At 46.3% G+C, this 15,074-nt stretch overlaps 2 protein-coding genes across 2 annotated transcripts; one reads left to right on the top strand and one right to left on the bottom strand.

Annotated features, from left to right (window-relative positions):
- Nucleotides 1-40: 40 nt before the first annotated feature.
- LOC124191120 (SCY1-like protein 2) lies at nt 41-3,193 on the top strand. The gene is made up of 3 exons (XM_046584133.1): nt 41-713; nt 785-1,284; nt 1,344-3,193. The coding sequence occupies exons 1-3, from the start codon at nt 152-154 to the stop codon at nt 2,985-2,987; spliced, it is 2,706 nt and encodes a 901-aa protein (XP_046440089.1). The 5' UTR covers nt 41-151; the 3' UTR covers nt 2,988-3,193.
- On the bottom strand, nt 3,170-14,183 carry LOC124191123 (ras association domain-containing protein 8-like). Its single transcript, XM_046584136.1, has 9 exons — nt 13,612-14,183; nt 9,262-10,103; nt 9,032-9,142; nt 7,083-7,854; nt 6,281-6,552; nt 5,686-5,931; nt 5,443-5,582; nt 5,002-5,276; nt 3,170-4,339 (listed from the first exon to the last, which is right to left on the bottom strand). Exons 2-9 carry the CDS (start codon nt 9,331-9,333, stop codon nt 4,239-4,241), a joined length of 1,989 nt encoding a protein of 662 aa, XP_046440092.1. The 5' UTR covers nt 9,334-10,103; nt 13,612-14,183; the 3' UTR covers nt 3,170-4,238.
- Nucleotides 14,184-15,074: the final 891 nt, after the last annotated feature.

Genomic DNA, 15,074 nt, shown 5'->3' with positions numbered 1-15,074 from the left:
GAATTTCAACAGCAGCTTTCTTATTTTACCGCTAGGTGGGGAACCGGAATATTTGGCAATAATAAAAAGAAAAAAAAAGTGACAGATCACTTACCAAGAGTTGCAGCTGAGAAATAGTCGTTTATTTACATTACTACTACATTTTTACATCATGGATATGCTCAACAAATTAAAATCGACCGTGAGCACGACTGTCTCTCAGCTCTCTGGTGTTTTGCCCGGCAATCCCGTGACAAGGGAATACGAAGTAGGCAAACTGATTGGATCTGCTGGTCCCGATCTTTTGTGGAAAATATTTAGCGGTTACAAGAAATCGACCAAGCAAGAAGCATCCATTTTTGTGTTGGAAAAGAAATTATTGGAAAAATATTCCAAAAAGGACAAGGATCAATTAGTCGAAGTGCTTCGCAGGGGTGTAGCACAGCTGACCCGCCTTAGACATCCCCAGATTCTCACAGTGCAGCATCCCGTGGAAGAGAGCAGAGAAAGCTTGGCGTTTGCTACAGAGCCGGTCTTTGCTTCCCTGGCCAATGTTCTTGGATGTCATGAAAATGTCAGCCCATTGCCTCAGCAGTTGAGAGATTACAAGCTTTTTGAAGTGGAAATCAAATATGGTCTCCAGCAACTTATCGAGGGGCTTATATTTCTTCACAATGATGTCAAACTCTTGCACTGTAACATATGTCCTGAATCCATCGTTATTAACCAACAAGGTGATATCACTATTTTTCTTAAAAAAGATTCAAATGACTAGACAAAAATATCCCTTATTTTTCTATTTCAGGAGCCTTCAAAATTTTTGGTTTTGACTTTTGCACATCGAGTCAAGATACAACCAGCAAACTGTGGCCAGTAAGGGAGCCGGACCCTGAACTATCTCCGGTATCGCAGTCGAATCTGGATTATTTGGCCCCCGAACTGGGTCGTAATCATCGAAGGCACGGCAATGGAGCCAATACGATCGGTTGCGGAGCATCTGTCGACATGTATTCGCTCGGTTGCCTCATTGTCAGCATCTACCAGAACGGCAAAAGTCCGTGGCAGATGGACGGTGACGTGGAGAGCTTTTACCGACATGCCGCTTCGCACACGCAGACATTGCAAAGAATGGAGGGCGTACCGCCAGAATTGGTGGATCACGTTCGCTCCCTCCTGCATCCCACGCCGGAACAAAGGCTGGACGCCCACCAGTTGGTCAAAATCAGCTGGTTTGATGACGTTGGAGTGAAAACACTCAACTATCTCGATTCACTCTTCCAATGGGATAATCTCCAGAAATCCCAAGTACAATTACAATTCAAAATGTTACTGCCTTAACCACCAACAATTAATTTCTTGTTCAGTTTTTCAAAGGCTTGCCGCAGATTCTGCCACGACTTCCGGAGCGTGTGTGCCTGCACCGTGTGATGCCCTGTCTGGCCAAAGAGTTTGTGAACCCCTCAATGGTCCCCTTCATTTTGCCGTGTGCACTTCACATCGCACAAGAGGCCAGCAAGGAGAACTACGTGGCCCACATTTTGCCGCACCTGAGACCCGTCATGAAAATTCAGGAGCCTGTCCAGATCTTGCTCATCTTCATGCAGCGAATGGAGTTGCTTCTGCAGAAAACGCCAGCAGACGATGTCAAATCCGACGTGCTGCCCATGATTTACCGGGCCCTGGAGGCCGAGGCGGCTCCACAGATCCAGGAGCTGTGTTTAAGCGTGATCCCCAGTTTCGCCTCGCTCATCGACTACCCGGCCATGAAAAACGCGCTGATGCCACGCATCAAGAAACTCTGCCTTCTGCCTTCTGGCCAGCTCTCTGTCCGCGTCAACTGCCTCATTTGTATCGGCAAACTGCTGGACAATGTCGACAAGTGGCTGGTGTTGGACGACATTCTGCCCATGCTGCCCGCCATCCCGTCCAGGGACCCGGCCGTCGTCATGGCCATTCTGGGGGTGTATAAAATCGCCCTGGAACACCCGCGACTGGGAATACCGAAAGAAGTCATTGCCACGCAAATTGTTCCCTTTCTCTTCCCGCTGCTAGTCGAACCGGGACTGTCGTTGACTCAATTCCGGGCACTCGTCGCCATGGTCAAAGAGATGCTGGCCAAAGTGGAAGAGGAGCAGAAGACGAAATTGGAGAGCGTGGCCGCCCTGCAAGACGAACAGCGCTCGGCTCTTGGGAATTTGTCGCTGGGCGATTCGTCATCGAGAAATTCGGCGACGGGCGGCGGAGGAGGCTCAGCCCAACAGAGTTCATCCGGGACCCACAACTCTTCTTCTTCCAGCGTCGTGTCGCAACAAATCGATGCTTTATTCGCCCAGTTATCGACCTCTCAGAGCGAGGCAACAACAACGAGCAAACAAACGACCGTGGCGTCGTCTACTCAGACTGCCACTACTCCATCGATGACTAGTAATGTTATTACAAACAGCCGTATCGATTCCGGTCCCGCTACGGCGGCCGCTGCTGCTGCTAAACCGGCGACGTCGAACATGATGTCATTACGACCAGCGCCAAACAACACGCCGCCAACCTGGAATAATAACAACATTAACGGGACGCAACGAGCCAACGCGACAGCAGCAGCAGCAGCAGGCAGAGGAGGAGTCAACAAAGATCCAGTTAGTTCCATGATTCACTCCAATTTGAGTGCCATGGGAGGAATGGGAGCCATCCGACCGGCTAATCAATGGAGTCCTGCTGCTACTCCGACAAGTCAACCGTTCGCTCCGCCTTCGTGGGGCCAGAGTCCGGCAGCTGCTGCTCTGCCCACTGCTGTGCCAATTCAACAGTCTCAAATGAGAATGATGGCCACGCCGCTGATTCCACAAAGCCAACAACAGCAGCAACCGCAGTTTAACCAACAACAACAACAACTAAACTCGATGATGATGATGATGATGCCGCAATCGACTTTTGTTCAGCCCGGCAACTCGACTGCTCCGGCGGCATTCCGCCCACTCGCCCGTTCCGATATAGACGATTTATTAAGTTAAAAAGAAAAAAGAAATGCCAAAATCATCCGAGAGTCAATCAACAAGAAGAAGAAAAAGAAGAAAATCGGAAATCCCATTCCTGACTGTGCGTTATTGTTTGTGTGTGTCTTAAACTAGACCTTAATGTTTGTTGTACGTATACACTAACTACTACAAAACTACTAAACCGAAAGCAACTATAATCGAATGAAATACTGTGCTGTCTATTTGATTCAACAATGTCGTCTTTTTTGTCTCTTTTGACGTCGTCAGTTAGTAAAGACAATGTGGTACACACCGAAGAGAAGAAACAGGAATTTTTGTCCAAAAAGGAAAACACAAAAAGAAAAATGACAGGAAAAAAAAAGACACTAAAGTCTTTTTTTTTTTTTGGCTCTTTTCTCTTTTTTTGTTATCAGTCAAGTCACTGGTGAGACATCCGAAGAAAAAAGAAAAAATGGGGACGGTAAGAGAGTAAGACGGGACAATTTTCTGATTAAAGGAGAGGGGGGGGGGGAGGTTGTTGTTTTTCTCTTTAACTTTTTCTTGTGTTTGTACTGTGCAGAGCAAAATAATAATAATACCATTTCCGGCTACTGACGAGAGGAGGAAACGCGCAACGCGGGGCCATCAGAAGGTGGGAGAATCGTAGCGCAGGAATCTTTGGCTTCAACACTGTACACACGCACACACGTACATACACACACGGAGAGAAAGAAAGAGAGAAAAAACAAATAGGCTAGACACAGTACAAACTCGAGAGAGAGACACACGACAAAAAACATCAACAACGTTACACAATGAAAATGGCGACACACTAAATGTTTTTTTGCTTTTTTTCTGGTATTAAAGTAGAGAGAAATGAAAGGCACAGAGCAACGATATGGTGCTGGGGAGAGAAAACAAAAAAAAGGAAAATTCACGAGAAGAGAAAAACAACAAAATTGACTGTGAAAAAACGAAAAAGAGAATTTATAAAGCCTCGGTCGTTATGTAATCAATTCAAGCGCGGCTAGCGACGACCTCAACTATAGTGTTTCTCTCTCTCTCTAAAGCCCCCAAAAGAAAAAAAAAATATTTCATCGTCCTGTACACAGTTCTGTTTGGGTAGTGAAGAAGGGAAAAGAATCAAATAAATCTGAGATTTGTGTGTGTGTGTTTTTTGTCTTCTGTTCAAAAAGACAAAAAAGAAGAATGCGGAAAAAAAGAAAAAGAAACGATAACGAGAGGGGAGAAAAGGGAGATACAGTTACGTGAGATGTCTTTCAATCATCAAACCCAGACTCCGTGCGGGTTCTTATTGGTAGGGACGGGATTCTCCAGCTGCCGCGGCGATCCCAGCATACGCCGACTGTGGCCCGTCTTGTTGTGGCCTGTAATCAAATTCCACCCCCCAAAAAAAGAGAAAGAAAGATGAAGACATCATCACAAATAACCGTAATAATCTTGGTAATAAATGGCCACGCGCTCGTGTGTGCAATCAAAAAGAAGAGCTAAAGAAAATGATCAATAATGACAGTGAGAGGATTACCAGCGAGAGGGAACACCACCCAACCAACTACTACACAAGTTGAGCGATGTAATCATTCATTTATCTCGATTCTATATCAAACCTTTTAAACGATCGTCAAGTCGGCTTTGCCTCTTATTGCTTTGACTCTTTCAAGTCTCCCTGAGTTATTACGACGTCAAAGGGAACGACGGCGAGGGAGAGAAGGGGCTTAGGTGCGGCGCTGCACTCGGCCCCCATCACTGAATGAAGCTAAGGGACTTTAGACACGCAACTTATTAGCCCCAATAAGATAAGAGAAAAGGGGGACAACAGAGCCAACTCTTACAAAGTCTCTCCCCCTTTCCGCAATATACTGTATACGCTGTACGACTAACCAAGGCCTTTGGCTAACTTTATGATACAGTCAAGTCCATCAAGTTCATTAAGCGGAGCGAATGTGATTGAATTCAATAGTTTAGTTTGGACTGCTGCGCTCCGTTTTGACAAAAGAGAGTTTTTAATACGATCGTCGTGTCATGTTACCTTCCAAGAGGATTTTCAAGTCGTCGGCCGGGGCGATGCTCAGCGACTGGAGATTGGCCTGTTTGATCTCCTGCGTCAGCTGATCCATTTGCGAGCGAAGTGACCGAACGTGAGATTCCGATTGGGCCACTTCTTCGGCAGTGGTTTGATCCTCTTGGTTCAAATCGTGCTCCTCCTGGCCGGCCGAATCGAGATCGGCTCGGACGCGGGCCAATTCCGACTCGAGTTCCTTCACCAGACTTTCCTCGGCTTCGCTGACGTCCGCCCTCAAAAGTCTGTGCGTGTCACGCACAGAGAAAAAAAACAGAAAAGAAAAACGCAACGTGAATAAATGTTTGATCGTTATAGCAGGAATCAAGTTTCAACCGGAAAAAAAAGTTTTTTTTTTTTTTATCATGGCATTTCATGCTGATTTCTGCTTTGGTAACTCTATATTCATACCGAAGTGTAGGCTCGCAGGCGTTGACTTGCGAATCCAGCGACGACACGTCAGTCTGCAATCGAGCCAACTCTTCCGTCAGGTCCTGTCCTTCCCGACAAACTTGTTCCCATTCGACTTCAACGTCGTAAAGATCTGATAACTTTGGAGTTTCCAGGAAAGAAACAGAGAAAAAAGGAAAAATTGCAGTCAAGACTTGTTGAATCGATATGAATGATGACATCCATCCCATGCAGTATATATACTTGATTTTCTTGCTGACGGCATCGATCCTCGAGTTGAGTCAGTTCCCGATTGAGTTGTTGGCGCTCGTCGTCCAGTCGCCGATGCAGCTGCTCCTCCCAGCCGAGCAGCTCCTGCTCTAGTTGGATCAATTTCTCCTGCTGCTCATCCAGCGCACCTCGCTGCCGGTTCACCCGCTGGATGAGCTGCGCTTGCTGCGGATCCGACGGCGGACTCGGCGTTCGCGGCGCGTTCCCACCACTCAAATCCTGTTTTTGTTTGGGTTATATAGCGTCAAATAAATCAAAGCATTCCAAATCGTTATCGCTCCTATCGCTCCTTCTCTCTCGGATTACAGCTATAATAAAAACTCGATCGAGGCAACAACAAGAAATATGGGCGACTCGTTCAGAACCACCCAAAAACGGGCGATAAGGAAAGAAACAAGCTGCCAAACTCGTTCCCTTGCTGACAAATGAATCTATCCTCGAGCCATAATTGATTTACTACACCCCAAAAAACGGGCTCGACTCCCAATTTTTCTTCCGCTTAATTTGTTGTTACAAGACAGGAAAAAAAGAAGAAATAAACCCCCAAAAAGCTGTTCGGTTTATTTACCAGTCTGAGGTTGCGCCTGGACCGTCGTGATGGGTCGTCCCTGCCATCGAATGCTGGGACCGAGTCGTCATTTGGCTGGACATTGGTGTCATAGCGGACGGGCGACGGCCGAGGGGGTGTCGACGTACTGCGACCGGGTGACGGCGTCATGGCGTTGGCTGCCGGTGCTGGACTGGACCGATACGGCGACGAACCTCTGCCTCCTCCTCCTCCCAAGGGGGACGGACGTGGCGGTTCCCTATACGGGGGCGGGGGTGGCTGTCTCGAACCTCCTAATCAAAAAAAAGAGAAGAGAAAAAAATAGGCAACGTGAAAAAATGGTTCAAGAAATCGTTCAAGATTCGTCCGCTTTTTCTTTTTGGGGCGCAAATTCCGATTCCCATCACGTCGCGACGGGCGGGGAAGGATGCGTCAACGAGTCAGCAGCCGTGGGCCTTCATAAGTGGCTTAAATTATTGATTCCATAGTGGCTTTCGACACACAAGTAACGTCGCCACCGAATTCTCCTCTCGTCGACCGCATCTCGTGAAAAATTCACGAGCCCCGACGACGACGACGACGACGCAGATTCGCCTTCACCTCAAAAACGATCCCCCATGAGGCAACCGACGACGACGCCAGTTTTTTCTCAATCAAAACAAACAAGAAATCATGAAATATTTAACTATGCCAAACCAGCAGAGTTTTTTCCTCGTATTGCGCTCACCACCAAAGAATGAGCGCCAGTTTTGGCGTGATTTCTTGTTTTTTATTTTTATATCAATAAATAAATGCGGAATGTGTTGTGTAAGACAACACTCACCGGCGAAAGGCGGCGGTGGATTCCGGTAAGGCGGCGGGAATCTGACTGAATCGCTCTGCGGCGGAGAATCTTGTTGTTGTTGTTGATAGTGCGAGGAAAGAGGAGGAGGTGGCGGACTTGAATAATGGGCGTCATTGGATGAGCCGTTGGATCCGGCCGGAAGCCGAACTCGTCCGTATAGCGGAGGATCATATCTGGGATAGACCAGCTGTGCGCCGTCATTGGATGACGGCGATTGATTCTTATCCTGGTAATGAGACGAACAAGAGGCTGGAACATGAGGAACTTGCGGATGCGGATGCGACGGCGGAGGAGGACTGGCCGTCCGGGAGGCGTAGGCGGATTTATCGGTCCATTCCGAGCGTCCGTTTTGACCGACGATGTGATCGTTCAATTCGCCGTTATTGTCGGGACGTTTGGGCACCCCGCGGACGACGCCAACGTTGAGCGGGAGCCGTGAGCGATCGCCGGCCGCCACCGGCGAGCCGACGCCGCCGCTGAACGTCAGCGATTTCTTCAAATCCTTGGACGGTGACGGCGTCGCCGTTGCAGACGCTCCTGGCTGGGACTGCGGCTGCTGGTGCTGGCCGTGAGAAGACGGCGAAGTCAGTGGCGGAGTGAACCCGTGGAGCGGATCGACTGACGTCTTGGTCGGCCTTGAGCTCTTGTTATTCGGCTGCATGGCGTTCCTATTGGCCGTCGTGGCGTCGAGGGCCGTCCGCTGGAGTATGAAATGGACATCCGAAGAATACTCTCCCCATTTCATCAGCACCTGTCAAAAGGGAGGCGACACACAAGAAAATAGAAAAAAAAAGTGTCAAAATAAATGAAAATCGACAAAAAAAGGAGGGAAAATGATCGATATTGTGCGAGAAGGAGTGAGAGGTCCTCTCAGTTGTCATGGCGACGCGTCAAGAAAAAAAGTAAAAATAAAAAAAGAACGGGCGGAAGAAATGTTTTTCTTTTTCGTATTTCATCCGGCTGCTATTGCGATCGTAATCGAGAACATGTTTGTTAGTCGCAACAGTAGAGCCCCGGAACATTTTTCTACTATTCTACTAGAGAGAGACTGGGCGATATGGTTGGGGCGCGATTGGCGGGGCCGAGATTGGGAGGACAAGATCCACTTGGAGTGGTGAAGACAGTTGCGACGCTTCAGCGCATGCAATAAAACCCTTCAACTTGTGCTCCTCATACAAAAGAAAACGGGAAAAAAACAGCTGACGATCCCGCTCCTTTTTCTTCTTCTTCTTTTTATTATTTTATGTTTCGCCTCTGCTCCTGCTGTAACGCAGCGCGTGTTATATCTATCTCCAAATGTCGGATAGCGTCTGTCTGTCTGTTTGTTCGTGTACTTGAGAATACAACAGTCAGTAGTAGAGTCGCAGCTAAGAGTAGAGAGAAAGGGCGGATGGAGTCGGTTCCTTGGGCATTCCGGGACCGCTCTCTTCCGTTTGGTTGGATCCGGGGTTTTTTCGGGTGAGAGAGAGAGGAAAAGGGAGGAGTGAAGAGGAGTCGAAATTCCGGCCCTCTATGATGGATCGCATTTGATTTTTCGGGTCGACTTTTTTTTTTTCTATTTCCATTTTGGCGAGGAGGGGACACGTCGTATTCATCACCCCGGCAACTATTCTGATGGGACGGACGCAATAGAATCGCTCGGCTCTCAAATTCCTGACACACACACAACAAAAGGGGCCAACTCAAATGCGGAATGGGACGACAACGATGAGGAGGAGGATCGAGTCCCTGTTGGCTACGAGACAAGAGCTGATGCTCCTTGCTGCTGTCGCTCTATGGAAATTGTGTCCGCTTGCGGCTGCTGCTGCTGCTTTGCTGGTAGGGCCGCCCTGTCATTCATTCGACTGCGACGACCCGGCCACAACCGGATGGGTGTGTGTGTGTCTGTTATAAAGAGATTTTCATATAGAGAGTGACAGATGAATCACCTTGAGGGGGTGTTCGTGGGGTGCCAGGAGCCTCTCGTTGCTGCGCCAGCGCTCGATGAGCGTGAAGCGGCCCGTCTTGCCCGTCGCATGTGCCAGCGCATAGACGACATCCTGAAAAAAGCCAAAGTCGACAGAAATTCCAGCGAAAATTAGAACCCTGAAAACATTTTCAGACACAACAAGGACGAAAAGAATTTTAGAAATAAAAATCAAAAGAAGAGACGACAAACTTGGCAAGTTGTCCGGTCGCATACGCCACAGACGACCCGCTGGATACCCTCCACCCAAACTTTCAATTCCATGGCGGATGGTGATGGGATGGTGGGCCACTGACGGGACGGGCAACTCTAACCCGGATAGTTGCTGGAAAAGACGAGCTCCTTCATGGTACACGCACGAACGAATCAGCTCACACACACACACAAACCCACACGACACACACACACACAAACGAGGAGGTAGCCGAAGAAGAGGAGAGAAGGTTATTTTAGGTATCCGGACGGATGAACCAACGATCCAGGGATCCCGGCACACCAACTCCCTTTTTATTTTTTAACAAAAAAAAGGAAGAAGAAAAAACCAGTCCGTCCGGTCCCTCCTCCCTCCTTTCAAACACGTTAAGGGGCGTTGGTCGCTATTCTGGGAGATGGCCCCACTGAACCTCTCACTCTCTCACGTCTCCCGACCAGTTGTTGTATTAGTCGTTTGGAAAAAGGACAACAACAGCAACTTTTAGGGGGTTGTTGTTGTTTAATCCGTCCTCTCTTGTTTCTTGTTTTTCGGGAAAAGTTGTTCGTGTTGTTTAGTTTTTTAGAGCTGGAAACAAGAGATGGATTGAACCATCATCTCTTCACTCGTCACGTGATGTTGTTGTTGTTGTTGTCTGTTTGATCCAGAGTCCCCTATTTTCTTTCTTCTTTCCTTCTTTCAACGTTTGTTTATGGCTTTTTCACTATCTCCCTCTTCTTTCCTCTTCATATCCGGTTGCGGAGCGACCGGATGGCGGGAAGCGGATGCCAACTCCAAAAGAGAAGAGGAAGTCGACCTGAACAAACCGACGGCCGCGGTCAACCTGTGGACAACCAATCATCAACAAAACAAAAAGTAAAAGTTTAGAATTTTTCTGAAATTTTTATTTTTAAATTCTTTTCAGGTCAGTGGCCAGATTGTTAAAATCAAATCTAAACACACGCAAAAAGTTGCCTTTTTTTTTTTTTTTGAATTTCAGCCATTCAGGAGGGAAAAGAATAGAAAATAAACCGCCCAGTTTAGCAATTGAGGTCGTCAATGTTTTGGGTCTCCGCCCCTAAACAGATTGCCGCAATGTGGATGCGATGGACGAAGAAGAAGAGGAGAGAAGAAGAGAGAAGAAAAAAAAAGACTGTCGACAAACTAACGACAGAAATCATAAAAATAGAGGGACCCAAAAGAGCGAGCGATTCGTTCAACCGCGTCCCCGTTATGACTCATTAAGGACGTGTTTAAAAACCGTAAGACTCTCTCGTCTTCTCTGGCGAGCGGCCGTTCAACTGTATCGACTTTTAGTTAAGAGAAACGATACATTATATTGTCTCGTCTCTCTCTCTCTTTCTCTCTATTTACCTTGAGTGTTGTATATAAAAAGAATAATAACTATCGCAACGGTTGCGTCAGATGGACGTGGTGGTAGCTGTGGTGATGGCATTGATTTTTCTTTTTATTTGTTTTCCCTCTTTATTTGCCGCTGGTTCTCCTTTTATGTTTGGGGGGGAAGCTCATTTTCTCACAGTTGCCGATATCTTTCGCCTCCAATTGGATTGGCATTGGATTGTGAGCTGGGCCTTGACAGTCAAGTGAGAGCCCAAGCTGCTGAGACTCGTGGGAGAGACTCCGGGAACAAGTAAACCGAATCAAGGTTGGTTTTTCTCCCGACTGCCACGGTGGAAGAGGAAGACTGACTTTTTCACAGAGAGAGAGAAAAAGGGGCAGATAAAACCGGTGTAGTGGGGAATAGAGTAACTTGGTAGTAGTCGTAGTATAGTTGAGGGGCTCTATCCGAGTGTGACGGAAGACGAAGGGAGGAAGAAAGAAGGAATCAAGAGAGAAAAAAAAGGCTGGCTAGAGCAAATTGCGGCTCATTAGTCACGCCCCGGACGAAGAAGGCTAAATCACGACGAGGCCAATGGTAAAAATTTTCCATCCTATTCTTCAAACGGAGATGGAAGAAAAAAGCCCCCCCGAAAAAAAAAATTTCTTTTTATTTTCTTCTTCATCTTCATCCTCCCTTGGTGTGCACAAGGATCCAGTTAAGCCGCCTATAAAGATTCCCTCCTACAGCTCTTTTTTCTTCTTCTTCCTCTTTCGTTTTTCTTGCGGGGCTCTAGCTGCATCCGAAAAAGAAAATCGAATCGCATCCGGCGTAATCTGCACTCTACAAGGATAGCTGTTAAGAGTAAAAAAAGGGCTACTGTGAAAATCCGGTTCTGTGACCCTGTAAAATTCTCGTCTCCACCAACAGAAGAAGAAACGACTTGGGCCTACGACCATCATGATGATGATGATAATAATAATAATAATGATAATACGGTGTAGTAGTACTCTAGCGTCTCGAAAAGTCTATCACGATTCCGGCGCATCCATAATTTGTTTCTTTTCTTTCTTCTTTGCTCCGTGTTGTTGTTGTTGTTTCTTTTCCCACCAACCCCCAAGACACCGAGAGGTTCCATTATAGCCCAGAGGGCTATAAGACACAATCATCTTTTTGGTTTCTTCTCTCAACATTTTGATCTTTGGCTCCTCGTTTAATTCCTTTGAAATGAAATAAAAGATACGAATAGAGAGAGAGGGGGGGGGGGGTTGAAAGACTTAAGGGGGTGATAATAATAATAGCAAAAGAGGAGATAGGCACAACCCAAAAAAGGCTGGCGTTCGATAATGCATATCGACTTTTGCGGGCGGGCACACGGCGGCAGTACATACGCACACACACGATATATACGTGTGTGTGCGTTCAAAACACGCCCTCGGGGAGTTTTACCCGAAAGAAAAAAAAAAGACTTGGGAGGGAGAAGAAGAAGAAAAAAGAGGCGGCATCAACATTCAACAACGACGTCGGGATCAAGAGGTTGTAGGCGCTTCGGGGTCTTTTCCTCCTCTTCTTCTTCTTCGTCTATTTTTTCGTTATGTACCGTAAGTTCAGTGACAGAACCCCGTGCGTATATAACGAATGGCTCCATTCCCTTCTGCTGCTGCTGCCTCCCAAAAGTTTCTTTCAGGTCACTCAACTTTTCAAACGATCGAGAAGAAATATACAAAAGACAGACACAAACAACAACAACAACCCCCCCAACAAAAAATGATCGTGTCTCTAACAGCTGATATACGTTCGGGATATCCCAGTTGGCTGTCAAGTGGCTCCCTTTAGATCGTCTGTTTATTCTATAAACGCTCTTTGTTGGCCCTCTCATTTCCTCTCATAGCCTAGATTATTCCTTTTTTTAATGACCAGTTCTTCTGATTTTGGAACCCCCCCCCGTGGTCCTTTCTCTTTTCCGGTCTTCCACATGTGTGTGTGTGTCTGTAACTGACAGTCCTATTCTCTCTGTTTTTTGTACCCAAAAAAATTTTCAGTTTTAAGGAGACATGGTTAGCTGATCACCGCACGCCCTGGATTTTTTTTTCCTATCCTGCCCAACAACAACAACATCAACAACATTTCCCGACAAGAGAAAAAAAATAGGCACCGCAGAGTTGTTTTTTCTCTCTAGCTGTGTGTAACGTCCAAAAAATCTAGGTGTGTTCAATTTTTTCTCTTCTTTTTTTTTAACCAGGAACGCAGACGAACAAACCAGAGCCGCCATTTTCCCCCCTTAAAAATTATTACAGAATTTGCTTTGCTTTAAAAGTATTTCGTTAAAAAGGGGGGGCAGTTTTACCGAGTGTAAGAAGAGAATAAGAAAAAAAAAGAGAATTGAAAGTGGGTTGAAACGAGGCATCGGATATCATTTTGCAGTTGTGTCCGGTCTTTTACTCCCCCAAAAAAGAAGGGGGTTTGCAATCTGAATCCTTTTTTAAAAAGCTTTAAATTACAAACATTTAGAACTCAAAAAAAGAAAAGAAAAAGAGACGAGAAAAGGAAATATATGTGTAACAATCGGTTCGTATCGATGCCATTGAGTTTGGAAATGGATGGAACCGTTGGAATTGCTCCCACACGGGGAACTGAAATCTCATTTTCCTATTAAAGGGAATGTTATTCGATTTACGTAACACTTGGAATCGGGGGGGGAAAAGAAGAGGGGTTTCTTCCCACCTGGAAAACGACACACCTGGCCTCTTTGGTAGAGGAAAAAACCCCAGAGAGGAAACGATCGAGAGGGGGGGAGAGCAACTAAATGCAACAGCGGTCGAAAATGTTGGATACTCGTTGTGTTGGCCCTTCGTCGAATCTCTTTGTGCAAGAGACCGGAACAACAAGGCAAAGCCCAGACAACAGCAGCAGCCAGTCAGCCATACACACAAAGAAAATAAGCTTCCACCAAACACAAAAAAGAAAGAAAAGAAGAAACGAATATTCAACGCCACGTGATCGACGCTCTCACCTGTTGAAACGTTGAAGAGTCGCAAGCACAAAAATATAATCCTGGCGATTTTCAAACGGTGATTGTTAGGCAATTCCTTTCTCCAATGAAACTTTTGTCGATCAAAAAAAGTAACTCGAGTAAGGATATGATGAACACACGACACAGAGAACAAGTCGAAGAAAATCAACGAGAAATAGCACCGACAGAAATATTTTTTGATTAGCGTCGAAAATGAAGGAACTTTTCAACCAACAAAGTTTGTGAACGGCCTCAAACTTGTTTCCAGTGTGTGTGTGTGTGTGTGTTGGAAACCATTCGAAATATCTCAAACACACTCTGCTACACACTAGCACGTATATTATACACACACACACACAGACGTTCAGAGTGTGTGACTCTCAGCTAGCACTAGACACGAACGAACAAAAAAAAACTGATTTCCCGTCGTCGTCGTGTGTGTGTGTATGTGACCCAAGTGACTGCACGGTCTAGACTGAACGAATGATGGGAACGACGCTAGTTCAGAATACACTGTGTGTGTCTGTGGGGGGCTGGGTCGGCGCCGAAGCGTTGACAGCTGACGGTGGCGCCATCTAGCGATCGCATTTGGCAACAGTGTGTTTATTATTATTTCTTTTTTACTAAGGGAGAAAAATACCGTTGGCGAAAGAAAAGAATGAAGAGAGAAATAATATACAAAAGAACAACGACGGGGGATTAGTTATTCTTGTGGAGGTCACGATCGATGAGTATTCATCGCTTCCCAGTTCTTATAACAATCCTTCATTCAATCATTGCCTCCCTCCCACCCCCCCCCCCCCCCCTGGAGATTAGAGCTAGTGAAAAATAGGAATTTTCGGAATGGGACGGAAATTCAGCGTTTTTGATTACGCATTGCGTTCTCTTCTCTTCTTCATTTTAAGCCCAAGGTTCGTCCCTCGGCGACTTATTTTGATCGACATCGCAGGAGATTGCATTACACACCGATTCCAACCCACCAAGAGCATTGGGCAGGCAAGGGAGATTTAGAACGACGAATCAAAAGGGAAATATACATGTAACGCATTTTAACAATATTGAAGAAAAGAAACGAAGAAAAAGGGGAGGATTGTATAAATATCTCCGGCCTTTTTGGTTCGAAAGGTAAATACGTGAGCAGGATCAAAGTTCCTCAGACTCTGTCTTCTTCTCTTCTCCGAGCAATATTATGAGAGAGAGGGGAGATGCTGTTACCTATTTCGTTTTTCTCCTCTTCTTATTTGTTTGTCTCTCCCTCCTCTCTCTCTTCTTACCTGGGCCTCTGTGTTGTGTATATACAACAGCGATTGTTTGTTATTTTCCAGTACATCAGTTCCTTCCCTTTTCTGACGAGGAGGAGCTCCGTAAGTAAAGAAAAAAAGAATGAGAAAAGCTCACCCAGAGAATCTCAAAGTCTCAGGTTGGAAAGAAATCTAAAATAAAAAAAGAAACGACACAAACAA

Source organism: Daphnia pulex, chromosome 3, assembly GCF_021134715.1.
Source record: "Daphnia pulex isolate KAP4 chromosome 3, ASM2113471v1".
NCBI lineage: Eukaryota > Metazoa > Arthropoda > Branchiopoda > Diplostraca > Daphniidae > Daphnia > Daphnia pulex.
The sequence above is the reverse complement of the archived record's forward strand: the minus strand, read 5'-3'. Positions and strand labels throughout refer to the sequence as shown.

Coding starts and splice junctions, on each gene's coding strand:
- LOC124191120 (XM_046584133.1), top strand. CDS start 152: ATGGATATGCTCAACAAATTAAAATCGACCGTGAGCACGACTGTCTCT. Junction 714..784: donor CATCGTTATTAACCAACAAG/GTGATATCACTA, acceptor TTTCTATTTCAG/GAGCCTTCAAAATTTTTGGT. Junction 1,285..1,343: donor ATAATCTCCAGAAATCCCAA/GTACAATTACAA, acceptor TTTCTTGTTCAG/TTTTTCAAAGGCTTGCCGCA.
- LOC124191123 (XM_046584136.1), bottom strand. CDS start 9,333: ATGGAATTGAAAGTTTGGGTGGAGGGTATCCAGCGGGTCGTCTGTGGC. Junction 9,143..9,261: donor GCGACCGGACAACTTGCCAA/GTTTGTCGTCTC, acceptor GGCTTTTTTCAG/GATGTCGTCTATGCGCTGGC. Junction 5,932..6,280: donor CCAGGCGCAACCTCAGACTG/GTAAATAAACCG, acceptor AAACAAAAACAG/GATTTGAGTGGTGGGAACGC.